At 41.1% G+C, this 26,577-nt stretch overlaps 1 protein-coding gene across 1 annotated transcript in view; it reads left to right on the forward strand.

Annotated features, from left to right (window-relative positions):
• The window catches only part of CTPS2 (CTP synthase 2), a 63,971-nt gene extending 46,879 nt beyond the window's left edge, over window positions 1-17,092 (forward strand). The window contains exons 13-17 of the mRNA XM_010140823.1: window positions 1,552-1,648; window positions 3,700-3,755; window positions 5,426-5,522; window positions 7,932-8,076; window positions 16,982-17,092. Coding sequence (XP_010139125.1) covers window positions 1,552-1,648; window positions 3,700-3,755; window positions 5,426-5,522; window positions 7,932-8,076; window positions 16,982-17,051 — 465 coding nt within the window. The 3' untranslated portion in view covers window positions 17,052-17,092. The remainder of the gene's footprint in view (window positions 1-1,551; window positions 1,649-3,699; window positions 3,756-5,425; window positions 5,523-7,931; window positions 8,077-16,981) is intronic.
• Window positions 17,093-26,577: the final 9,485 nt, after the last annotated feature.

Below are 26,577 nucleotides of genomic sequence, written 5' to 3' on the forward strand. Positions count from 1 at the left end.
AAAAAAAAAAAAACACACAAAAACTTTTTTTTTTATTTTTTTTTTTTTTTTTTAGTTTATGGGGTTTTTTTAGCTGAATGTGCTTTGTAGTCCTCACCTTCGTGATACGCATTGTAATTAGAGGATTTGTAATATCCTACTGGTTTGATCACAACTTCTGCTTGTGACATTTTGAATTGAGTATGTAGTTTATAAATAACATTTTGAAGGTATAAGGTTATACAGAGATAATTGTACAGCTGAAATTCATTGGCGCAAGGCCAAAGCCTAAGTGCTTTCCACCACTCCTTCTGGATTGAGTAACTTCATTTTAGGTGGTGTCTCATCAGAAATTGTTTTCATTACTCCCAGAGGGCAAATAAGGTTAATAAAAATACAATTCCAGATGACCCATATGTGCGAATATTGGTATTTTTAGAACCTGTCTTTATCAATTACATCTACTTATGTCAGTTACATGTACCCATGGCTGTGTAGATGTGAATACAAGTAGATAGATCATAGTTTCAGCTCGTATTTCTACCAGCAGGATTTTTCAAACTGAGCGAAACTAAATGCACTCCTTCCACTAAGCTGTAGTTTTTCGCATCCCCTGAATCCTACCATCCTGGGATAGTAGCCATTTGACCCATCTGCTTCAGCCCTCAAAACCAGTATTTGTGGAGCCTTTTCTTTAAATGTTGAGTAGCATATTCTTCATACAGGGCAACCCGGTATTGTGGATTCTTAGACAGTCTGAGAAACCCTTTACTAAAGGTGAATAAGGGGGGCATGTTTTTCCATTTTCTCCCTACAGTAGATTAGTTATGTATGTAATCTGGAATACACGCATGTTGGAGACACCTCTAGTACTCTGCTTTAACAACATTCGGTTATAATGTTACTATTGTTGCAAATGCCTCTTTTCTCTTCATGCTGCTGCTCCATACTCTCCTGCCTTCCCACTTTCCAAAAAAGAGGACCTCCACTGTCTTGATAAGACAGCTGTTTCTGCCTCTTAGCATAAGAAAGAACATTGTGTATAAAGAACAGTATAAGAAAAAGCCTCATGTACAGAAATATTTACCCAGGATAATCTTTTAGCCTCTGTGTGGTTCAGGGACTTGCTTTTTCAGAGATGCTGTATTTATCACTTGGTGGGGGGTTTATCACCTTTTAAAAATCTAGGTAGTCTTACAGCACCAAGAATAGCTTTTTGTTGCTAATGTTTTGGCATCCTTTTTAAAAAGATGGGTTTTTTCAACCCCCAAAATTAGATTAATTACTATTAATAAATTAATAAATTTACTAAATAAATGTAATAAATTACTTTTGCTGATCTTAACATTAAATGAAAAAGTTTCACACTGGTTAGTTAATATCCTCAGTTTATTGCAGTCCCAATACTGAGAACAAAGCATTAGGAAAACCAAAGAGAAGTCCTAACTGGGAATACTTGGAGGAAAAATAAATACTGTTACCATTTATAAATCTGTGCAACCTGTTATGCAATTCTTGCCTTTTTTTTTTCTTTGTTAGATGAAGCAGTGTTTACACAATTTTTCTCTACAGGTTATTGACATGCCAGAACACAATCCTGGAGATATGGGTGGAACAATGAGACTGGGGAAGAGGAGGACTGTTTTCAAAACACAGAATTCTGTTTTAAGTAAGTTACACTTCTGCTCTCACGACTTGCCTTTTGGATAGGGGCTCTGTAACATAGCAAAGAAAAAATGCCAAAGCACATTTTGTTAAAAGACCATAACCTCAAGCAAGCAGTTGGGTGACGGCTTCCCTGGGCTCATTCACTCTGATCCTGTTTCCATATATATTTACCCAGGATCAGAACGTAAAGAAAGAAATGAGAGACATCTGGAAGTCCCAGTGAAAAGGTCAGGTAGGGTCCAACACTCTAAATAAACAATGCAGAGGCTGTTGAGATGACAGAAATGGATTTTATGGTAGTTTAATTCATTATTTTCTTGAAAAGATCAGAGCATTTTCTTCCTATTTTCTTTAAGAGTTGTTAGGATGTGAGAACCAGGGCTGCTTGTTCTACCCCTGAGGCTTTTCAGTAGAACTAACACAAACTCCTACTGCTTGCAACCTAAACATTGCTTGTCATTCCCTGGAGTTTCCAGTACACCTAAGCCATAAATGTCATCTGACCTCCCTGCCTTAGTCCTCACCTTGTCTTGACAATGTTTGCTAGTTTGTATCCTAATTATAGCCAGGTCCTGCTTAACTTGAGTCTCTGAACCAGCGCTGCCCTAGGCCTAGTCCAAGCCTGGAAACAGTCTTGTTTTGGAAAAGCAAATTATTCATTGTGGGAAAGAGAAACGATTTGCTGTAACAAAATGCTTCGAAAGACAAAATAAAAGCAACCAGAATATGAAACAAATGATTCAATTTGATCTATATTTATTTTTAAATTGAAGTAATACTTGTCTCCTATTAATCAGCCTGTTATGCAGCAGTAATGTAAGTGATGCTACAAATGTGTAAGAAGTGGTTTCTTGTCCATCAATTAAATATGCGCATATTTTTGTATTGCCCCACCTCGACACTGATCTGAGCTATTACTGTGTTTAGCTGTGTTGAACTTATGGGATGTATCCTCCTGAGCTTTTAAAAATGACGTCTACCTCAGCAGGAGAGCAAGGAGTGATATATATGCACTCAGTGAAAAACTGCCTTTGAGAATGCCCATGCTAGCGATCTGAACAACCTGGGTGGTACTTTCCCTAGGTGTGATATGGATATGCATATCACAATGCACAAATTATTCTGTGGCTTAAACACTTCTGGGAAGAGTTAGTGAAAATTAATGTGTTGTAGCTCTTGACCAGTGTTATGAGTTGGTTAGGTGACCATATTTATGAAAGATTCACAGAAAGCTCTGGTAGTTTATTCGGGAAATCTGGTTCCTGTTTCTGATGCTTTACAACTTGAATGGAAATAAGGGTTTTGGAAAAGTGGTTCCTTAAAATGAACACATATACTACGTTTTGTAAAACTGCAGTACTATCACTCTCAATTTTTTTGAGCTCTTCTTAGCAGTCTAGTTCTTGTAGCAACCCCTAAGCGACATAGTAATCCTAGTGACACAAGGAAAAATTGAGAGCAAAATTTGACTGTATGTGAGACATATGATTAAATTCTGGTTTACTGCATACCTTTAACTTAACTCCTTGTTGCTCTGGAATGTAGTGTTCCATATTAGGTTCAGAGGACTGCAGGAGTCATTTGGGTAATGAGATGAGGAAAGCAAAGAAAACCAATATTCTCTGTTTGAAGGTGTTATACCAGTTGCCAGGCATAATCTATTAAAATGGGACAGATGCTGCTAAAAGGCTTTCTTCACCACACCTTTTGTGTACAGTGTAAAACCCTGAGAGGATTTCTATGTTGCCTGTTCACTCAAACATATTTTATTTTAGGCTTTACAATTTAAGTTAGTTTAAGCATGGCCTTAAGACTCTAGTCTACATAAGCTATTTCTGAGAAGAAATGTTGAATATGAATCCTGAATAAACTAAAGTAACAGTAAGTTAGAAGAAACTAGCCATCACTTAGAAAAACAGAACACTGGAGTGAGAGGAGTGTCCCGTTATGTTTTACATCTGAAATTTTTTTTAGGTTTAAATGTCAAGGAATAGTTGTAACAGCTGTTAAAGTAACACATGAGCATTAATTTCTTTTTTGTTGTATATTCAGGGAAACTTTATGGTGATGAAACTTTTGTAGAGGAACGACACAGGCATCGATATGAGGTAAGGGCTACTAATGTACTTTGTGCTCGAAAGTTAAAGCTTAAGCAAATTGTGTTTCTTTTGGTAGGCATGACTGCCCTTAAAGCCAATGGGAGATTTCTTACATAAACATAACCTGAAATTTAGTAATGGTTAGATAGTATAATTTAGATTGAAAGGAACCCCTGCAAGTTTTCAGGTCCAGCTCCTCGCTTGTTGCTGAGCCAGCCTCAGGCTGCTCAGGGCTTTTTCCCATCTAGTTTTGAATGTCTCTGAAGAGAGAGATTCCACAGTATCTTTTGACAATCTGTTCCAATGCTTAGCCACTTCGTTGTGAACCCTATTTTCCCTTATATCTAATAGGATATTTCCTTGGGCAGTTTGCCTTTTATCTCTCAGTCTTGTGCTGTGCATATCTGAGGAAAGCCTGTCTTAGCCTTCTTTATACAATCTCGTTAGATAGTTGAAGTCAGCAACAAGAGCCACTCTTTGCCTTCTCTTCTCCAGGCAGGACAAATCCATCTCACCCAGCCTCTCCTTCTATGTTGCATGTGGTCCAGTCTCCTAATCATCCTGATTGGACCTTTTATGGATTGGCAACATTTTGTCAATCTCTTTCTTGTACTGAGGGGCCTGAAACTAGAAACAATATTGCAGAGGTGTTCTTGCAAAGCGTTCAGTAAGGGGGGATAGTGTAGTGTACTGTTCCTGTGGTAGAGAAGGTGTAGTGTCTTAGCAAAACGGTCTTGGGGAGTGATGTCAGAGATTACCTGACCTGACTTGCTGCAAAGTATTTGAAAAAATCACTAAATGCATTCCTCCTTGGCTGATTTGGCTTATTAAAAGGTTTAGATTATGTACAGGTAGTGCATATTATTCATAGCCGAAATGTAGGAAGACTTAAGGCATCTACAACTCGGAGGCAAATTCAGATCTTTTGCTTCCTACCACCAACTCTGTAGGCCCCTTGTGTGGGTCTCCTCCTTTGTTTGAGAACATCTGAGCAAAGATGTCTGTCTGCATTAAAAATACTATTATTCGAGGAGGCAGGCAAGAGCTGGGCTCCTAGAGTTACTGCTGAGATGGTTCAAAAGGGGCCTGACTCCGGAAGTATCTTCAGAGGGGCCTGAGCTATGAGATGTGTATATGCTACAAACTGACTCAGGCAATGTTAAGCTTCCTTAAAAAGCTGGGAGGGGAATGTGATGGTGGTAAAGTTGCTCAGTTTGAATATTAACAAAGTGGTTAGCACATCACTAAGGAAATGAAGCAGCTCAGTGCAGAGCTTCTGTTTGAATGAGGAGCTGAACCACAGCTTTGTCATAACCACTGAGATGCAGTGTTCAAAGAGGAGGTCAGTCTTCATGCCTGCTGTAGTGGCTGTTTAAAAAACGAGGAATGCAACCTGCTCAGAATCAGGAGGACAACAAGCAGAAAGGACTCTGGCTTTAATCTTTTGAATGCTATGTGTTTTAAAATTCCTGATTCAACTCTTTTGTAATAAGCATGCCGGCTTTTACAAATTTATACCAGATTGTTGTTAAAACAAGAAAGCAAAAGTTCCCAACTCCTGTTCTCAATTCTTTTAATTCTTGTAAGCATGCTGAAAACATTGCAATTAACTACTACTGTTTGTTAAATTAATTAAAAATTAAATAGAACTTTGATTATTATTACATTCAATATTTCAGGTGAACCCAGAATTGACTGACTGCTTTGAAGAGAAAGGTTTGAAATTTGTCGGCCATGATACAGAAGGGAACAGAATGGAAATTATTGAATTAGAGAGTGAGTGTCTTTCGCGTCTACAGTACTTTCCACATCTACTGAAACCAAGTAAACTATAGGTAGTTAAATGCATGTAGGCACAATATTTAGCTGTCATAATAGCCATGATCATGTTGGGGGATACTGCTGACTCCACCTGTGTATTACAATGGGTCCCAAATCTTTGTCCGCGAAGCCAAGCCATGATGATTACAATGAGTGAAGATTCAGAAGATGTTAGGAGAAGTCTTACATTTTCTAAGGATTGAGCATTTATTTGATTATCAGGGGAGACATACTTCTTTTTCCAAAAGGTCATGATTCTAGCTCAGGGGGATTTGGCTTTGTAGAACCATAGAGGGTTGGACTAGATGACCTCCCAAATCACTCTGCTTCACCACAGGGCTACCTGCATATGTTTGCTGAATGATATACAGAGTAGCTCATAGAAAAAATCCCTTTGATTTTGCTTGATTCTTTGATTAACTCTTTGCTGTTAAGACACTGTTGGCAAGATGAGTATTAGGCACATGAAGGTGTCGGCTACCTTACAAGATTTTTTTGTTTTCTTATGTGGCCCCTAATTGCCATTGGCTAGGATAAACTCCATGCACAGAAACATAAATTTATCATAGGAAAACATTATCATGCTACGGAGTTCAATTTGTGACATGATGCTCCTGAGAATTCACTGTATATTCCGTGGTATGCTGAAGAAACGTGCTGTAATTTTGAACCAGCATTTGACTATAGACACCTACTTATAATGTCAAGCAGCTGCTGGAATTCCTAAACTACTAATCGTCGTGGTGTTCTTTGCTTAGTTTGTTCCTGATAGATTAGCTTTGTTACGCATGCTGGTGTTGGAATGCTATTTTGTCTGCCCTGCGTGAAACAAATTCTATAGAGAGCTTCGTGAGATAAATCAGGCAGAATTTTTAAATTGAATGTTACTGTGAAAAGAATAAAAGCAGCAGTAAAACCTGGAATTATTTCACAATGGGCTGCTAGAAGACTCCGATTACTAAAGAAAAACAATCATCATAGGGAGGAGGGTGGGTAGGAGCGAGAGTACAGAAATAACAGTATACATCAGAGAGCTTAGGCAAAGCTTTTAAGCAAAATATCCCCACAGGAAGTATTTGACGCTTTGTCATTGTCTTGTTTTACAGCTTAAAAGAACTAAATTGCACGATAGAGAGAAAGAATTAATGGGATAAATTTAGGATGCAGGTTCTCCTGAAGACATAGAAGCAGAGAGAAGAGCAGTATACTAGATCATACAGTTGTTCATAGAAGAGGAACCCAGCTTTCTTGTTATCACTATTTTCTGTACTGTGGAGAAATTCCTTGAATGTTTGGGATTATTTAGGAAGTTGTCTAACCAGAGAGACCTGTAGTTAAATCCATCCAGTATCCTGACCCTAGAAGTGGTTAACGTTAGGTCCTTTAAACCAATATTCAAAAGAGGAACAGGGCGCACAGCGTGGAAAAGTACAAAAACGTTTTTCCTTCCTTGTCCTTTCAAATAAGAGCAAAGGGAAACAGAAGCAGTAGTAAAGAGATGGTTTGATTGGGAAACAGCTGAAGATTTAAGAGAAGCAGCAGCATGGCTTGTTTAGCTTAGCAGGCGGAGTTGAATCCTCCGTAATGACACAGGCCAAACAGCAGGAAAGAAAAGTACCACAAAAATGGATGTAAGCTGGCTGTAACAAAGGGTGTCTTGTGAATTAGGAAAAGTTTTCTAAGCAAAATGAGAGAGTATCAGAAATGCTTTCTAGTGAGAGGAAAAAAAAAACCTGGGGGGCGTTACAGCAGAGCCTTGACACTGTGCATGAGACTACATGATGTAGCTGCATTCCGTAACACAAGACTGGACTTAATGTCCCAGGAGGTCCCTTCTAGGCCTAATTATTTGAAGCTTGTTTTCCCCAGTTTTCTGTCTGATGCTTTCACATCCATCTCTTAGTGTGTAAATAGTTGCTGTATGGTAAAGCTTGGTCTTTTAGGAACTGTTTTATTTTTCCCTTAGATACATGTGAGTGCATGTTCTGAATATACATGCATAATGAAACCAAAATACTGTGAAAATAACGTGATAAATGCAGACTTTGTCATCACCGTTCCCCTCCCCCCACCCTTTCATGTCAGTGCATGTTTATTATTCAGCTTTTAATTACATATTGTGTATGTTAAGGTTGAATCACAGGATGGTTTTTGCTTAATTTGCCTTACTAACCTTCTGTCTCTGTTGTCTGTTGTTTTTCATGGAAAAAGTTAAGGTGCCTGCTGCCTCACCCTTGTATTCACACATGCTGATCTGGCTTCTGTGGACTGTTGTGTGAAATCTTCAATAAACTTTTTTACCTAACAGTTGTTCTACTATCTTATTCCTACATCTTGTTATTTTCTTTGACGTCTCTCTTGTAGATCACCCGTATTTTGTGGGAGTTCAGTTCCACCCAGAGTTTTCCTCAAGACCTATGAAACCTTCACCTCCATACCTTGGACTGTTGCTAGCAGCAACTGGGACACTCAATGCATACCTACAACGTGGATGTAAATTGTCTCCAAGGTAATCTTCCATACTTACTTGCCTGCAGGTTGACAGTCACATTTTGGAGGGACTGTCTCTTCCTTCAGAAGTTCAGAAAAAGAAAAGGAGTTCTTCATGTATTGATTTACTTGTTCCTGTGCATGCCTAACATAAACCCTGATGTAAAAGTATCTGTAAGCAATAGGCACAACTCCTGGCTTCCTCCTTTTCAGAGGCTGTTAGAGCTAAAGCCAGATCCTTACATTCTAAACAGAGAGAAGTAAAAAGACTTAAGTAAATTCATGTGAAGTTAGTGGCCTCTTGTGTTAACTTTCATTAAGGGTAGTTTCACAGGGAAAAAGATTTGCTAGAAGATCAGGCAATGAAGTGAAAAATTCTTACCTGGTTGTAGTTGAACAATGGTCGTAGCAAAAAAACCCACTGATTTTATTTTGCAGTAGCTAAATAATTAATACCACCTAGCAGAGACAGTCCTGAAACAACAGTTGGGATATCTGTGGTCTTATAGAAGAGTTTGGAACTAGATCAAAACTAGTTGGTTCAGTCAAACTAAAATCCTTTATCCCAGTTCCCTTGGACACAGCGTTTTTGGTTTATTCAGTCTAGCAATAGTTTTTAGCCAGTGTTAACTCATTCATGTTTATTTCAATGATATGACTATCATTACAATTTCATTATAATAACAACAATAAAGAAGTCAGAGGGAAGCCTAGGGTGCAATAACAAAAATTTTTTAAAAATTAAAAGATATCACAGAATGGATGAATAGTAACACCTAACAGATTCAAATCTGCTTACTGGCTTTTCATTTAAACAAGACACCAAACTTACTAGTTTTGTGGGTTGGTTGGGGTTTTTTTGATGGTTGCTTTATTTTAAAATAATGTCCCTTTCTTAAATGAGAAGTAGAAATTTTATTCAGGTTTCATCCAAGCCAGACCAGACCAATCTATTTGGGTACCCCGTTACTTCTGGATATCATCTCTCTTCCATAAATACTCTTTGTCTTTTCTCACCTTGGCCAGTTGTGCCATGATGTATATACAGAGAGAATTTCTTTCTGATCTGCAAACTGCAGCTTCGTTGACATACTCCCGTTACCTTAACCTGGCTCTGTTATTAGTGGTCATAACATTATCTACCTTCTAAAGTTTGTGCCAGCTCCTTACGCAAGCCAAATTTTTATGGTGCTTGGCAGCAGGGAGTCTTCAAGCACAGTAATCTTCAGTCGTTTCCTCTTGTGGTCACTCTCTGCCTCAAAGTTCATCTTTTTCCCAGGTCCCAATATCCTTTCTTTTGCTGCTTCCTCCAAGAAGGATACTTATCTCTCTCTCTGAAATAAAGAAAAATTACTCTTTTTTTAATGGGTGATCTGCTTGTCTCCTGCCAATTTAAATATAAATTCCTTAGCATTATATAGCAAATATATTTTCTAACCTCAAGTTTACGTTTCAGCAATTCCTGAATGTGCTGCGCTTACACTTACTTGAATTAACCAATAAAAAAGTATACCCAGCTTTTTCCTCGTGACCATGCAATAAACTCCAACCAACACTTAAACATTTATCAAAGACAAAAATTCATATAGCAAAACTTTACATATATAAAAACACAAATCTTAGTATTGCCCTAGTTACCCAGCAATTGAGCACACCCCTCTGTCTTCAGAAAGGGCATTGGAATACAAAAACATTTTGAGGCTGAAAGAGGAACATTTTGCAGGGAAGAGCATTCGAGGGGGAATTTCAGTGCCAATTTTAGCTCACCCATTTATATTAACATATCCACCTGCTCAGTGGAAAGGGTTTCCAGTTTAAACCTGTAAACCCCAGAATGCTAGTGATTTCACTGAGCAGTAAAGCTAAGGAATGTCATAACAAGACTGAAACAGATCTGAGGAGAGGATTTTCTTCCTACATGAATTGTAGTCATGCTGTTGACTAAAGCAGAGATTTAACCTGAAAGAATTTGCGGAGGCCAGCAAGTTGAGAAGGTTACCTAAGCGAGACTAGTAAAACACTAAAAACAGAGTTAATGGTGAAGTCCTTGGACAAAGGGAAATGTGTATTCTGGCATGAGATTCTTAACAGGAAATTATTACCCCAGAACATTTAACAGCCCCATAATTAGGATGAAATTTTAGAACATCTGACACCTGGTACTAGGGCTTAGAAGCTCTGGCTTTTAAGCAAAGCAAGCAGAATGCTTACACATACCTAGTTTGAGACTGGAGTTCATCCTCTGGTGTAAACGTAGTTCCCAGAAGCTTTGGTGTGTGCAGAGGCATCAAGAACTGAGCAAAGGATCAGAGTAACTGTGATGAGTTATTACTTAGTTACTTGAAGTGGTAGCTGGACATCTAAGTTACCTTTGTGGTTTCAGCCTTTCGTGCTTTATGGCACGAGTGCCTAACTGTCAGACAAAACCACGCACTTCTCTCCCTTGTGAGCGGTTTTAAATCATGACCTTTTCCAAATCTTTCCATGGAAATACTGAAGTCAGCATTTCATATGGAGCCCAGGAAAATGAGAGGCTGCCAGTTTGCATGTTTCATTTTAAAGGACAGAGAAAACCAGAACCATAGGAGACTCTCAGAAAGTGTACAATACCCACAGATATGCTGCTTTTCAAGAGAAAACAAGTTTTAATAGAAAACTAGTGGATAAAAGGAGGAACTTAACATGTAATGTTACTGGTTTTACAGAGTCTTACTGAGTTTCTTTTGGAAAAAGTAATAAAAACTGGCTTATCTTTGGAAACAATGTCATATGGATTGTACAGCCACGGGTGTACATATAAGCCATGTGGCTGTGGTTTTTTTCCCCACAGCAAGTTTAGCATCAGCAGGCTCTATTTCTTCTTTCTCCTCAACCAACATCTTTATTAATGACCTGCAAGAGGAGGCCACAGCGCATTAATGATATTTGCAAATAATATAATTTAAATAAGAGATGAAATGACTATTCAGAAAAAGGAAATAACATAAAAATGTATGGGGCGTTTAGAAACCTGTGTCAAGAAAATAATGAAGTCGTGGTTTTTTGGAGGAAGAAGGTAACCAGCTAAATAGTTTAAACACAAACGTCCAGGAGATGGGAAGAAATGTAGGAAGCGAGAGATGTTCCTAGGTGAGAAAGTGTGGGCAACTAGGACTTCTGCAAAAAGAAATTTTTGCAAGTCATTAGTGAATATGCTAATGTGAGCCCCCAAACCAATGCCATCTAGTCAGAGAGTGCTCTGTTAAGTTCTGGGCAGGTTATGAATGAAAGATGACTTATGAGTTGCACTTAGAGACAAGGAGCAGAAGAGGCCAGAAGACAGGAGTAATGTACGAAGCAAAAAACTCAGGTTTGCCCTTACTGCACAAACAAGGCCCAGCTGTCTCCCAAACCAGCTGTGTAGGGAGGTTTGGGCAAGCATCTATAAACAGAACAGGAAACAGCCTGTGTGACACATTCTGGTGCATGAGGGACCAAGGAGATATGGGTGGGGCTATCTCTGGTGTCCCCTGTGTGTTGTCGCCAGTGAATCACACATCTGGCACAGTATCGTATTTCTGCCACTAGCCAAATCCAGGCATTTCAAAGGAAAGCGAAGGTCACCTTGTGACTTGAAGACTGTCAAGAAAGCAATCTAGGAGCCAGGGGCGGCAATTGCAGTAGTAGGGGTAGTGTCCTCACCAGTAGGAGTCAGTGCCACAGTGGCTAAAGAAGGCAAGCAGACTGGCTCCAGTGACAGTAACCATGTCCTACAGACTGTCCAGTGCAAAAGTGCCAAGTCAGGTCTGAGGTCAATCCAGTCAGCAAGTAACTACGGAGCTTCAGAGATGGGTACAGGCTTACCTGTGACGTAGCTCCGGCAAGGATTGGGTGCCAAAGCTCCTAGGCACGTGGGTGGATGCCCCAGGTGAGGAGGGTCAGGGCAGCTAAGACCTATTGGTGCTCTTAAAGCTCTTAGAGAAAACTACAGAAAAAGTTTTAAAGGAGGTCCCTTCTCAGCCGTAGTGGTAGTTAGTGATGGACTTAATAATGGTTAGTTACGGCAGTTACTTTATCATTTTAATGTCAGATGTTTACAGTGAAGACTCTTCTGAGCTAGTCACCCCAAGTCATCTTTCTATGGAAACTAAGAGAATATTCACTTCAAAAGAGCCAAATAGCTCATGTAATGATTGCCGGGATCAGAAGCATTGTACCCTACGAGTGCCTGTCTGTCTCCATTGACAGTAAGAACTTGGTGATAACCAGTCGCTGATGAAGATGTCTAAAGCCCATGCATGAGATTCAGCTGAGAGTTTTTATAACACCCAGATATGTTCTGGCATCTGAGTGGTGATTTTGGAATCCTGGGTCCTCATAAAACAAACTTGGTTTTGCTTGGTTCTCAAAAGGTGTAACAGTTGTTGGGCTTAAGCAGTCACAGCCTATACTAAATGTAATTACACTTATATTGAATTTGCATTGAGGAAGAAATGCAGTTAACTTGGCTCCTGCCTTTGCAGGGAATAGCACTGCAGTAATGATTGTTTACATTTCTGTAAAAGGACTTTTTTGACAAGGATACATTAAAAATGGATGAAAAAAGCCCCTCTGAAACTGTAAAGTCCTTTGTTCTTAAATAATATTGGTCTGGATTTTCCAAGTGAAACAAACAGAATGTTCAAGGAGTACCATTTTACAGTTGGCTGTGTTTCTTAATAAAAACATTGAAAGTTTGGTGCTTTGGAGTAGCTGTTTGAGAAATACAGGTTTAAAATTGCTCGAGTCTTAATTCTAGTGGTTTCATAGCTGAGATTAGTTTCTGAGGTGATGCATTCCAGCTTCATGCCTTGTGGCCCCAACTATTGGCTACCTTTTGTGCCATACCAATAGGGAATCTTCTCATCTTGATTCCTGCGCCTAGCAGAGGTATCATGATACCTTAGTCAGCAGAACAGAGAGAGCTGAAATGGGCATAAATTTGGTAATAATGGAGCACATGTAGGGGGAAGCTCTTTTTTATTGCTTACATCTTGAGAAGATAGGGACCTGGGGATGAGTGAACTTCAAAACAAAACACTCTAACATAATTTCTCAGCAGAAAGTGTTTTCCTATTCCAGTCAGGAAATATGTTGCAGTTCACAGCAAAGTGAAATGCCAGCTACGTGGTAGTAGATGTTTCATGTTGCAGTTAATTGCAAAGTGAAGTACCACTTAGGTACTGGATGATATTTCACTTTGCAGTAAATATATTTCCATGAACTACAGGTGTAAGGATCAAGGTGATCAAAATTCTTCATCTTGAAGACTGAAGTGGCTGACTCAATGCAGTGACATTGCATACTCTTTTAATTTTTTTCTCTTTTTCTCTTGGCCACATCTTTATACTTCATATCCCATGAAAAAAAGATAGAATAGAACTGCTGTGGTGGCTTTAGATTTGCTCACTAGCTACTTTTTGTTGGAGTCTGTTGTTGTAAGAATCATCACAAACAAGATGAAGTGGGCGTCAGATTCCTGCCCAAGAAAATTACTAATTAATTTGTACACAAACTGAGAGAAAACTTACTGAAGGAAATGTAAGCATATTTTTTTCAGTTGAGGGCTCAGCATGAAAAAGAATTTTATGAAGGAAAAGCCAGGCTTCTTTGATTTACCACCACCACCACTCTCATAGCCAGCACGTTTAAGTAAGGTTGCATAATGTTAGCAACACTGAGCACAAAATACCCATTTGGTTTTTGTGTTTAATACCTGCGTAGCAACTCTGTAATTTGGAAGGAAGTACACATTTATTCTGAAGAGAGGTGATGACTCATTTGTGGTTAATACTACCTGGAGTTTTTCTTCAGATTACTCATCAGTTGAATACAGTTCATGTCACAGTAAACGTTACAAACTGGGCATCAGGCTGGTTTGAAGCTGTAACACCCAGGTGCAGATATGCCAAGATTCATGAGTCCCTATTTGCTTTCAAGTCCACCAACAGCTTAACTCTTAAAGAAGTTGAAGTGTCCTTGGAGCCCAAGTCGTTCTTGTTAACATGATACCACAGCTTCTGGGAGCATTTAGAGATACCATTCAAGCAGCTGAAACCATGGGACTGACAGTTACCTGAGTCTTAAGCCCAAGGGCTGATCATTACTTGGGTATTTCTGCTACGTTTCTTGTCACTGTAGCCTGTTAGAGATAAAACTGACTTATAACCAACAGGACAGCCCTAAAGTAGGGGAGACTGCGATGCAAAAGTTAAGGATGTGATGACAAGAGCCCTTCTCTAGATGTGGAGTCAAATCTTGTATTGAATTGGGCAGTGTGGGAATAGGAACAAAATTGTCTTCAGCCAAGTGAGTGTTTTAGCCTCTGGGCTAGTGACTAGCCAAGTGACATGCAGCTTCTGCAAACTAGAAACAGGCCTGAGAAGGTGGGGTGGTAAGTCAGTGAAATGATGGAAGCATCCAGCATTGTGTGACAGCTTCTGTGGGCGAATGCCTCTCAAACCTATGCCATTGAGTGGGGGAAGACCAGTGATGAGAGTGCTGGGTGGCGATCAGCACCTACCTGTCTTCAAGAGATGACTCTGGGCAGTTCTCCACTCACCTCATTGGTTTCTGACATTTTTGCTTAAACATCTGTCTCCCATACTATGGTGTATATGGAGCTCTGGCATACATTTCTGAGCTGTGACTGCCTCTGGGCAGCAGAGCCTACTGGAAAAAAAAAAGTTCTCTGAATACTTTGGGCTTAAACCAGGGCTATCACGAGATAACGCATCTCTCTGCAATTACAGTTTTACCCTCTGCTCTGTGGACAATTTTTGCTATTTTGCTGTGATTGTAAAAATGCAAAACTGTTTTAATAATACTGAATTTTTATTCCATGTTTCCATGGGTACTTTCAGAAAGAAGTAAGTACAGCATCAGTGATGTTGTGTTTGTCTGTGTGCATCTGGCATGCTTGATCATACTGTTAACAACACTTTCCTCACTTGAACTGTGTAATTGTTTGCCAGCTGGTGAAGTGATCAAATAGAGCATTTCTCACTAGCCTGATATGACACACTCTTTATAAGAACCACATCGACAACATGCATTTATGTATGTCGTAGGATCACAGAATGGATTGGGTTGGAAGGGACCTTAAAGATAATCTAGTTTCAACCCCCCTGCCATGGGCAGGGACACCTTCCACTAGACCCATCCAACCTGGCCTTGAACATTTCCAGGGAGGGAGCATCCACGACCTCTCTGAGCAACCTGCTCCAGTGTCTCACCACCCTCACAGTAAAGAATTTCTTCCTTATATCTAATTGAAATCTACCTTCTTTCTCTTTAAAACTATTACCCCTTGTCCTATCACACATGTCCTTGTAAAAAGTCCCTCTCCATCTTTCCTGTAGGCTCCCTTTCGGTACTGGAAGGCTGCCATAAGGTCTCCCTGAGGCCTTATCTTCTCCATGCTGAACAACCCCAACTTTCTCAGCCTTTCTTCGTAGGAGAGCTGCTCCTATGTGAAGAAAGAGGTGTCATGCAAAGAAAGGGCCAAATTCTGAAGGCAAACTCTTAATCATTGTTAGAACAGTCGGAGTAGCTACTCTCTCTTGTACAGAGTTTGGTACAGTGATTTGCTGTAACTGTGGGAGGATTTCCTAGGAGTCAGAGGTAGAAATTAAATGAGACGACTGTTGGTGCCACCTCTCCTTTCAGAGTGCGGTTTGTGCCCTGTTCTACCTTGCAGTCTAAATCAAAGATCTCCGGCTGCGGAGTTACGTAGTTCCCCTTGAAACATTGCACAGCAGGCAGTCACTGCGGCTCAGCCGATAAGGCTGTGTCTGGGTGCATCATGTGCTGATGATGTGCTTGATGCCTCAGTGGGAGATCGTGGCCAGAGGTGGGGAGCATGGCGAGACTGAGGGCCTGTTTGCTGCAGGGTGAAGGTGTATGTGACGAGTGAGATGTGACAGGACAGGCATGCAGTGGCTGAAGTGGAGCTGGTACCCAAGGCCGGCACTGGTGTACCCGCACAAAGGAGGTCTGAGATCCCCACCTGTACTGTGTTAACCATAGCCTGCTCTCTGAACTATCACAGAACTGAGCAGAATTACTGCTGCCTACATGTACTTGGCAGTGCCCTGGGCTCCCTTTGCTGACTTCTGATCTTGGGAAATCCAAGTATCTGGAAAACTGTAGAAGTAAAGTGTAGAGGGGGAGGTTGAGGCGGGAGGTTCTTCTGAAGAGGTGCGCTTAGAGTTAAGATAAACCTGGAGACCCAATAGACATCACAGCTGACTGCAAATGGGGTTTGTGGGCACTTCTTTCTCTCAATTGCTGCGGCAGTTCCTGTTTTTCACTGTTTCCTTGTTCTGGCCACTTTTAAAATAATCATTTGCATGGTATTTTGTTTTGTGAAAACTGGTCTACTCTCAGAAAACAGCAGAAGGGGATAAAACCTCAGAAAAAGCTGTCAAGATATTGCTTGGTGCAATGAAAATTATGTTCTGACTGGAAGAGCAAGAATTGTTACTTAAGTATAAATCGAAACATTATGAGTAAATAAAGTTGTCTGACATTTTTCTTTGGTCAAAATGCTCTCTATCATAAAGGACAAATTCCTTCTAGTATTTGCACTGAATACCTGCTCTTCTCCATGTTGTTAATCGTGCTTGCAGGCACAGAGCACCAGCACACTGTAGAATGAATGCGCAGGAGCCAAGCAAAATGACATTGACCACGCTCTTTATCAGGTCTTAGACGCCAAACTTAAGCCTATTCCTGTAGAGCCAGGCATTCTAAAATACCAAAACTGAGCTTGAGCTTAATAAAAGCAGTTTTCTGGAAATGGGTTGCATTTGAGGAAAGTGTTGGTCGTCTGTATCATCTGGGTTGGAGGGTTTGAAATAAAATATTTGTTTTAGATTCTTCTGACTGTGTATTGCTTTTAACAGTGACAGCTACAGTGACCTCAGCGACGACAGCTCTCCAGAAAAAGAGTTTCGTAGTTCAGAAACAAACTGAAGTGATTATATGAGATCACAGAAATGGATGATGCTGTTGAGGTAAACTGAATAGTTTTGACATTGCTTTTATGATGTTTATTTCTTCTAGACTTGGAACTGGGGACAAAGTGATCTTGATTGTCCCTTTTGTTTCAAATCCCATCCGAGAACTTATGTTTTCTTCCTCGCCTGCAGCATTTAATTGTTTTCCTCTTCTGCTGCTTAACTCTGCAATCATGTTATTAAAGTCTGCTAGGTGTTTTTGGGTACAGCTTATATGTAGGATGCTGTACAAAATCAAGTTGTGTTAGTGTTTGAAGATACAGTGAAAATACATTTTAAAATTAAGGGGGGGGTGTTGTTGTTATTTCAGCTTGGAAGTTGGGATTACTTCGAGTACTCTGTGTCAACATGACTTTTTATTTTGCATTAATGTTCACCTGGAATTGCATTTGATGCATTGCTACAACGAAGTCATCCCGAGATAAATACTTAGTTTTAATCTGCAGAGAAATAGAAATACAAGTAGGTTTTATAAAATTGTAGCTTGGTTTGCCTTAGGCTTTGCCGAAGTGATGTTGGATTGCTTGGGGTTTTTTTCACCTGTAAACATGGTAGACATAGATTTCCTTTCAGCTTGAAAGTTATATTTCCTGTGAGGCACCTGATCTCTGCAGCATCTGGATTTGAACCTTAGTCTTTACTTTTGCTACACAGATTCACCGGAGTTGTGGGTGGTGTGGTACTCTCATACACGTGTACATTCATGCTTTTCAGTATTTCTGAGCACTTCTGTAAGCAGGACGCAACTTCCCCCTCTGTGTAGTCATTAAGCAGCGGTGCCAAACAGATGATTAAGGCTGCACATGAATGATGCGTTTCTGCCTGATGGTACCTGATTGAAATACTGACATGAGATGCTAGAAATTGGAGTTTAGTCCTTAGCTGCACCATGGGTTTCTTCCATGATTTTTAATTTTTCTTTTTCCCTGTCATGTACCACGTGTTAAAGATAATTCATTCCCAAATCATGAGAGAGGAGAACAGAATGTTAAATGATTTCATGACCTGGTGCATGCTGTTACAGTACCAATGTATGTCCTAGAGTGACCAAAAATTAAGTAGACAAAATGTTCCTTCTCACTGTTGCCCAGAGCCACCCCACCTCCAAACACCGCTCTGGCTTTGTTTCATGAGACCAACAGGTAGCACTGAACAGCCCTTTTAGCTTTGACCTTGCTCTCCTCAGAGGAATTTATGAATGGTAGTTCTCTGCTTACATTGCAGATGTGACATTTTCAGTGCTCGGGTGAATGTATTTTTGTGATGCTTTTAAGTAGTTAGCAGTAGTCAAGCTGATTTTGTTTGAACATGTCACTAGTGGATTGAACAGAATTACTCTAGAAAGGATTAAATAACTAATTCCAGATTTAAAAGAAGGATAGAAGCATTGGCTCATTTATTTTAATCTCAGGGTTAATTCTACCCGTTAATCAAAGCTGGATACACACGTGGACCGTATTTAGCTTTGTGGTTTTGCTTTATGCTCTTCGACCTAGATGAAATGTATCTACTTGTAGTATTTACCACAGGACTACTTTGAAGTCAGTCAAGAGATTTGAGAGAAGCTGACATAAAGTATGAAATAAACTGAGTGACTGAAGAAATATTTTAAATAATTTTTTTCACGCTTATTTTTCCCTCCCCTCTTTTTATGTTACAGAAAGTTGGAAACAGGACAATATTGAATGGAAGAAAGTAGAAGAGAAAGCTGCTTATGGCCACAGTGTCTCCTCCTACACGGTTTTCAGTAATTCTATTTACGGATGACAGTTTTACTGTCCTGTAGCAAAACCTGTTCCGTATAAATGCCGTTTCTCTTTAAAAATTACAAAATGGTTGTGCACCTTAGAAGATAAAATGCATTAGCTCTTGTGAATGAGAGGGAATGCACTGGAAAATTTAAGGGAAGGTTGTCTTATCCATGTGCAGCAGAGAACTGTTTAAGGTTTGTTTCCACGTTAAGCTTGTTGTATATATATTTTTCTACTTCTTTGCTGTTCAGTATGTACAAATGAGAAATTGTTTCTGTATTTCAGCTCTTTGTGATTATAATAATTGGTGTTGGATACACATCTTTTCACTTTGCCTTTGTAAGTGATTTCACTTCACAAAAGTTCAAGTTTATTTGTTCTATTTCTACGGGAAGTCTGATAATGTGAAAGTAAATCTGACCTATAAAATGACAGAAGTGCTATTAGGAGGCTGTTTTGTATTTGTATTTTGTAAGAGATGAAGTAAATACACTTGTAGGTTAAAATGTAATTTGAACATTTTTATGAAAGTTGTTGAGGAATGAGTCATAAACCTGGAGCATTATCTTGGGCTCCATCCATGCGACACTCAATTTCAATAAATGAGTATAAAGGGGAATAAAGGTTCACCCTTGTTTTCCCTCATCCAGTGACCTCTCCATAGTCATAGCACTCATTTCCCAATAGAATAGAACGATGTATTTGAGTTTGGAAATCACAGGTTATTCGATTGCATGACAATTACAGGCAGCCCGGCAAGGCCAGGGCTGCAGCCTGAGTTGCTGAGGCAGAAGGGGAGGATGAGAGGTGCTGTACCGTGTTTAAGGTCTGATCCCATTAGCAGTGTGGCATCATCAGACCTGTCACAGAAGCTGGACTTGAGCTGTGTAACTGACAGGCTCCACATGCCTGGAGCACCCTTTCCTGTGAAGAAAAATTCTGAATTTTGAGCTTCATGTTTCATTTTGGTTTTGGGAAGGTGATTTTTTTAACTCATCAGAAGGTAAATATCTGTACAAAAAGTACTGTGTCCCTTTTTACAGCTTTGTAAAAAAGTAATTTTGAGAGCTTTGCATTGCTTTAGAAAATCTCAGGTTGCGCAGCCAATTTATCTCTTCACTAAAAGAAGCTTTAATGGTAACGAAATATGAAACATATTCCTATGGCAGCGTTTTTCTGAAGTGGTTTGCAAATGCGTGCCTTAGAAATAGCAGGTACTGACAGAATTGATGTCACTGTACGTCTTCCCCAGTGAGAGACACTGAGCACTGGTTCATGAAAGGTGAAGCACTTCCTAACGTTGTCCGTAATGTTCAAATGTATTTTCAAATATATTAAATTGTGTTATTCAGAAGTGTTTAGATACTGTGTTAAAGAGTCACGGTGCCAGTTGTGAACTGTGGTGTCAAGGGGGAATTTTTTGTTTAGTCGTGTCCCAGTTGTATTGTCTGTGAGAAGCTATGATTTATCAAAAAACCTGAAGGGACGAAAAGACGCACAACCTGGAGTGAAGCTGGAAATAGCACCTTAATCTCCCAGCGCCCTTATCAGTCCTCTTCCTGCTACCTGTGTGACACAGAGCAATACCCTGGAGACAAACATCACCGCCACAAGGGGTCTATCTCCTGTTGGATCTGACAGAAATAGTAGCACGCCATTTCCAAAACGGAAGGCAGCAAATGAGCCCTTTCCAGCCAAGCCCTGGGCGGCGTTAGGAGTGTTGCCGGCAGGTGGAGGGATGTGATCCTTCCCCTCTGTTCAGTCTTGAGGAGACCACACCCGTAGAGCCCTGTCCAATTCTGGGCTGCCCAGTGCGAGAGAGACATAGGCATGCTGGAGGGAGCCCGGTGAAGGGCCACTAAGGTGATTAAAGGACTGGAGCATCCCTCCTGTGAGGAAAGGCTGAGAGTGTGCTGGTTTTGGCCTGGGTAGAGATAGTTTTCTTCGTAGCAGCTAGTATGGGGCTCTGTTTTGGATTTGTGCTGAAAACAGTGTTGATAACACAGGGGTGTTTTAGTTACTGCTGAGCAGTGCTTACACAGGGTTAGGACCTCTTCTGCTTCTCACACTGCCCTGCCAACAAGCTGACCGGAGGGGCACGAGAAGTTGGGAAGGGATACTGGGATCAGCTGGGACACCTGACCCCGACTAACCAAAGAGATATCCCATGTCATATGACATGCTCAGCAATAAAACTAGGGGGAAGAAAGAAGAAAGGGGGGATGTTCAGAGACGTGATGATTGTCTTTCCAAGTCACTGTGACACGTGATGAAGTCCTGCTTACCAGCAGATGGCTGAGCAACTGCCTGCCAGAGGGGGGACTGTTCTGTGAAGAGACTGCTCGAGGGGGAAATCTCATCCATATGAATAAATAACTGAAGGGAGAGGGCAAAGAGGACAGAGACAGGCTCTTCTGGAAAGTCTCCAGTGACAGGACCAGAGGCGATGATCGCAAACTGAAACAGAATGCTCCATCTGAACAGATAGCTAAACTGCTCTGTCTGAGAAAACCTGAGGGAGGATACGTTGGGTGTGGGAGTTGAGGGCTGAAGATCTGTTGGGTTCTGGAGGATGATGCCTAAAAACTACACCTAACTCATCCAGAAAGTAGTCCTGTGCTGTACTCAATACCTCACCCAGTAACAGCTTCAGTAAACTCTGATTTCACAGTGTCAGTTGTGAGAGATAAAAACGCGACCTCAGTTAGTTATCTTTTGGTTTGAATATCTTTTAGTTTTGCTGCCTTTGGAACATGCTCCTCATTGTCTAAGTCTAGATTAGCCATTTGGAGCAACAGCGCAGTTTCGAAGCAAACCCTCTCCATTTGCTGCGTGTGATTGGTTTCCCACAGCAGTCGTGCACCAGACCTCGTTCATTTTGGAGGAAATAAGATCCACTCCGAATGCTGGTGTGTTTCAGTTCCGAACCCACCTGGCGAACAGACTGCCATGGGTGCCTCCAGTGTGCATCTAATGAGCGAGCCAATAGGACACTCTCGAACCATCTAGTCTTCCCATGACACCCAAAAATGGTTCCTATCCTATTATGGGTGTTGTGTTCACCTTCCTATCTGACACTCTTTTTTTGCTGAAAAGTTCCTCAAACTTCCACGCAGACATTCTGCTCTGAGTTGCTGGGTCTGTCTTTCCACTTGAGACCAGAAACGAGGCAGCACAGTGCTCAAGTCACCCTGGATGCCCTGATCTGGTCCTCTTTGAGCTTGGTAAGTGTCCTACCTGATCAGTGGAACATGGTGCAACATGGAGCACCGCAATCCTTGTTTTAAAATAGATGAGCTATGCTCATCTAAGCACGTGCACACTGTCAGTTTAGCTAAATGTTGATGTCTGCGTGAGAGCTATTCAAGACAGGCTCCTTCTACAACCAGCAGAAAAAACAGGTGCTTTCCAGTCTTCCTTACCGGGTTAAATGCACTACCTGTGGGCGGTGCTTCTTTCTTGTCTTCAAAAGAGCCTGGCCCAAATTGCTCAGTTATCTGTGTCTCGACAGATGATCCTGTTCCTGATGTGTAGGTGCTGAAGTGGGGGTTAGTCACTACCATCAGCAAATCATTTCTAATCAGTTGTATTTAACTGGCTCCCTTGTTTAGGGGGGCTCAGATAAGCAGACTTACCCCTGGATAACCTAAGCTTCCCCAGAGTACAACATTCATCCTTCCTATGGGCCTCGAACCATCTCTGTGTTAGTCCAGGCCTGAAATCTAACAACTCTTGCTTGCCTAAGCCCAGCCAGGATCCTGTACCAGGGTCCAGCCAGTGTGGATGCTCAGTTGAGCGTTCTCTGAAAACCCTTCCTGTGCCCAGGTACCATGCAAGAGGCAGCAGCAGCAGCTCCTGTTGGGTGTTACCATGTAGTTTGCCTCCCTCCCCTGCCGAATAACAATCCATTTCCCAGAGCACCCCCCCGGGATGCAGGAGACGTGGCCTGAGTTTCAGAGGCAGCCAGGCCCACCCTCCTTTGGGAGCTGCCCAAAGCAGTTCTCGGTGCCGATGTTCATTGCTCTCCCAACAACGTCGGGGCAATCTGAAAAAAAAACCACCAGTCCTGTGTCAGAGAAACAGCAAGTATATGCTTCTGTAGGTGAGGCAACAGGAAGTTCCTTGGAAGGGGGGGAGGGAGACAGGGAGAGCACCTGAGCCCAGGGATGCATTTTAAAAAGACAGAAACAGTTGTTGGCGAAGGAGCCGGAGCAGAGGACTCCTGTTTGCTAAGCCAGTGCTGTCATAAATAGGTTAAAGAATGCCCCTTGCTCTCTCTTTTTGGCCAAATAGGTCTCAAACCCTGTCCTCTGGGGTGGCACTGATTCAGCTGGAAGAAGTGGCAGCACCTCCTTTTCCCCTGTAATGGCTGGAACTTGCTGTGTCACTGCTTTGTCCCTCCGGTTATTACCCCTGCTGGTTCGTGAGAGCCTGTGCCAGCTTCTGCTTCTGCGAGTGCCAGCCTCAGGCTGGGGAATGCTGATTAGCTTTCCCCCTGCTGGATGTGCTCCTCATTCAGCTGTCCTACCCAGGACTTTAATTCAGTTTGTTCCAAAGGGGAGAAGGAAGCTTGTAAACATAAAAGAAAACTGTTCTCAGCATATTTCCGACGCAAGTGCTACCTGGAAGAGCTTGAACTCCTGCTAACATACCTGCCTGACATCATGCCTGGGTTGCGTCTCCGGGCTTGGGTAGCTGGATAGGCATCCAAATTTTTGAACTGTCAAAACATTAACGTCAAAGGCTTGTGGCTGGCTGATGTACCTTCCTCGTGTTTAGTCCTGGGAGCGCAATGCGGCATCTTTTACAAAGTTTGGTGAGTGCTGGTTCATAGCTGAGTGTAAAGCAGGTTCCCAAGGCAGAGTTATTTCTGCGGGCACTCTCTTTCTGCTGACATCATTGCTGTTGCCAGACTTGGATTCCACACTTGGGAGCACCTGCTTTCAGTTTTACACGAGCTTTAAGAAGGGAAGTTTTTGACCCACAAGTATTCCTCTCCAACTGATTGAGGTTACAAAGCTCTCCTGGCTGTGTGAGGTTAGATAGCAGCACAGCGTTGTGAGCAGGAGAGAATGAGACCTCCCAAGGGGAATGAATTAGAAGATTTGCTACTGGCATTACAAGTGAATTAAGGATGAGACTGTGCATGTAATGGTCCTTTTTTACTCAGGGTAATGCAGCTCTGAGTTCACTGGGGAGCAAAGACACGATCGCTCGTTAAATTGAGAAGAGCGGAGTCCTGGTGCTGCTGTAGTTGAGACTTTTGACAGAAGTCAAAAGCTTTCTAGGGCTGGTTAGAGTAATTACACAAAGTTTATGCTTATGTGCTTTTACATTTGATATTGCAGCAACACAAACGTGGAAGTTTGACCAAGAGCCTATGCGTAGCTTAAAATATGACAGCGTAAAGTAAAAATCTAGGTACGAAATCAAATGTATCAGTGGCAGTTCTCTGAAACTGCCTTCATCCTCTGTTGGTCATCTCGTGTGAGGCAGAGCAATATGTGAGCGTGAAAGGGGTGGAAGACTGCGGCCCAGTCTGCTTGCTTGCTTGATTCTTCAACAGTGAGGAGCCTTAATTTACAAGGGCGCTACTTTATGTTGTTTTTACTGTATGGACTTACTGTACATTTCCACTGTGCAGACTTACAAAGATTCTGGTGATACTTACTGCCGTGTTCAGCAGCACAAACCTGATAAAAGAGCAAGCGTCTGCTGCTGTCTGAGCTAATGCCCTGCGCTTTCCTGACTCTTTCACACATTGGTTAACACTTGGGTGGTGAAGTTAGAGAGGAGAAGCAAACTTGAAGGCAGATGCAACAATCTTCATGAAATGAAAGGGTTTATCTAGAAGAGTTTTTACAAGCTTTTGGGTCATCTGAAGGAGACCCTGTGTACCTGAAATTTTCTTTGATTTTCTGAGTAATACAACTTGGTCTAATGGTACTTCTCCCCACGAATCACGCCTCACTTTACCCTTGGCCCATCCTTGCTGTGACCAACAACGCTGTAACAATTTAGCAGTGTTTTTCAACTGCATTTTTCTCTCTCCTCTCTAGGGTGCTCTGTGAGGTTTTTGCTGTTGCTCCAGTTAGAGGACTGCCTCAGTGAGGTGAAGTCCAACCAGACAGGTGCTTTTTTCATCCTGAGGCTTGCCATGCTCTTCTTTGTCTTGACTCAGTGGAACAGAGGAGGACACCCTGTAGAGTCAGTCTCCCAAGCTACCTTTCATGATCATTAAAAATACTTCAGTATTAGAGAAAATGTTCTTTTACTTTATATTCTCCATAGAGTTTCCAAATATTTGACTTAGATGGTCTTTATTTCCCCAAAGATTGCATTGTAATATAGCTTATTATGCCACCTTTTTCTTATTTTACCTCACGTGCTTCAGGCCACGTGCTTCAGGTGTCTCAGCTCTCACCATCACTGACTAAGCGAGAGTCCCAAGGAGGACTTTAAAGGAAGACAGATGTGTTTGAACAGATAAACATTTGGCGAAATATTCTCACTGGGTGTCTTACTCTTCATTGCAGATTCCTGACCAGCTCAGTCTGACAGCTTACCTATTCATATGTTGCTTCTAATTCCTCTTAGCCAGGGGCTTCTACCTATAGTTCCCTTTAAAATGAGTGTGAAGTCCTCTTTGATAAATCAGCTCCTGGGTGTCTCATATGCTTTTGTTGCATGTTCCTCAGATGGACCCCGTATCTTCTTAGTTGTATTACTTTGTAAAACTGTAAGCTACAGCAAAGAAAATACCTTTTTGTCCAGTTTCTGTGAAACTGGTAATTCATTCCCAATATCATTTATGCTCCTTCTTGCCATGTCTATGCAGTTTCTGAGATCTCTCTTTTAAAGGCGGCTTTACTATCTCTGACCTGTGTTGTAGTTTGTAGGATGGATATATGACCATATATGATCAAATCTGGTTTAGGAGCTGGAGAAGATGCCTTCTTGCTGGAAGTGGGGGTTGAGAGAAGGGGTTTTATTCCCCACAGCATGACCTTAGGTGAATGAATTTGTTAGCGCATGCCACAATTCACCATGATGGATTTTCTTCGGAGAGCATTGCGGATGAAAAGTACTCTGTAAGTATTTGGTGAGATGAAAAATTCGTTTAAGAAGGGTTAGGGTTTCATACGCTATAAGCTAAGCTGAGATATACTTTAGATAACAGCTTCAGAGTAAGATATAGGTCTTCTGATTCAAATAAGAATTTATATCTCCAAATACCAAATTAACTTAATTCATCTGTCTATGTAACTTCGATTAATGTGCCCAAAGGCAACATTTGGCCCTTGCTTTTCAGCTAAGCTGAATTTGGTAGGGAAAATTTGTGTAACAGTGGCATTAAGAACTTAATTGCTTTAAAATTAAGTTACCACAAAGGATCTTCTACTGCCAACCTACAGTTAAAGATTGTGCATTAGGGTGAATCTGAAAATGAAAGCCCAGCTTTGGAGAATGATCTTTTATCTGTTTATTCTATCTATTTAGTGATACAGAACTGAGGTCCTCCCAGGGGATAACCATTTTAGTTGTCTGAATGAATAGTTACTTAATTTAAGTTTGTTTATTAAGAATCCAGTTCCAGAACATATCCAGAATTTTCCCTCCCCTCATGAAAAGAAATATCACTATTTTCTTTCTAGTTTTTTATTTCTTCTACCAAATAAAATAAAATCTTATTACAAATAAGCTTTTAAAAACTTCTGTGTGCTAATCATA

This window comes from Buceros rhinoceros, unplaced genomic scaffold (genome assembly GCF_000710305.1).
Source record: "Buceros rhinoceros silvestris isolate BGI_N320 unplaced genomic scaffold, ASM71030v1 scaffold29947, whole genome shotgun sequence".
NCBI classification, from domain to species: domain Eukaryota; kingdom Metazoa; phylum Chordata; class Aves; order Bucerotiformes; family Bucerotidae; genus Buceros; species Buceros rhinoceros.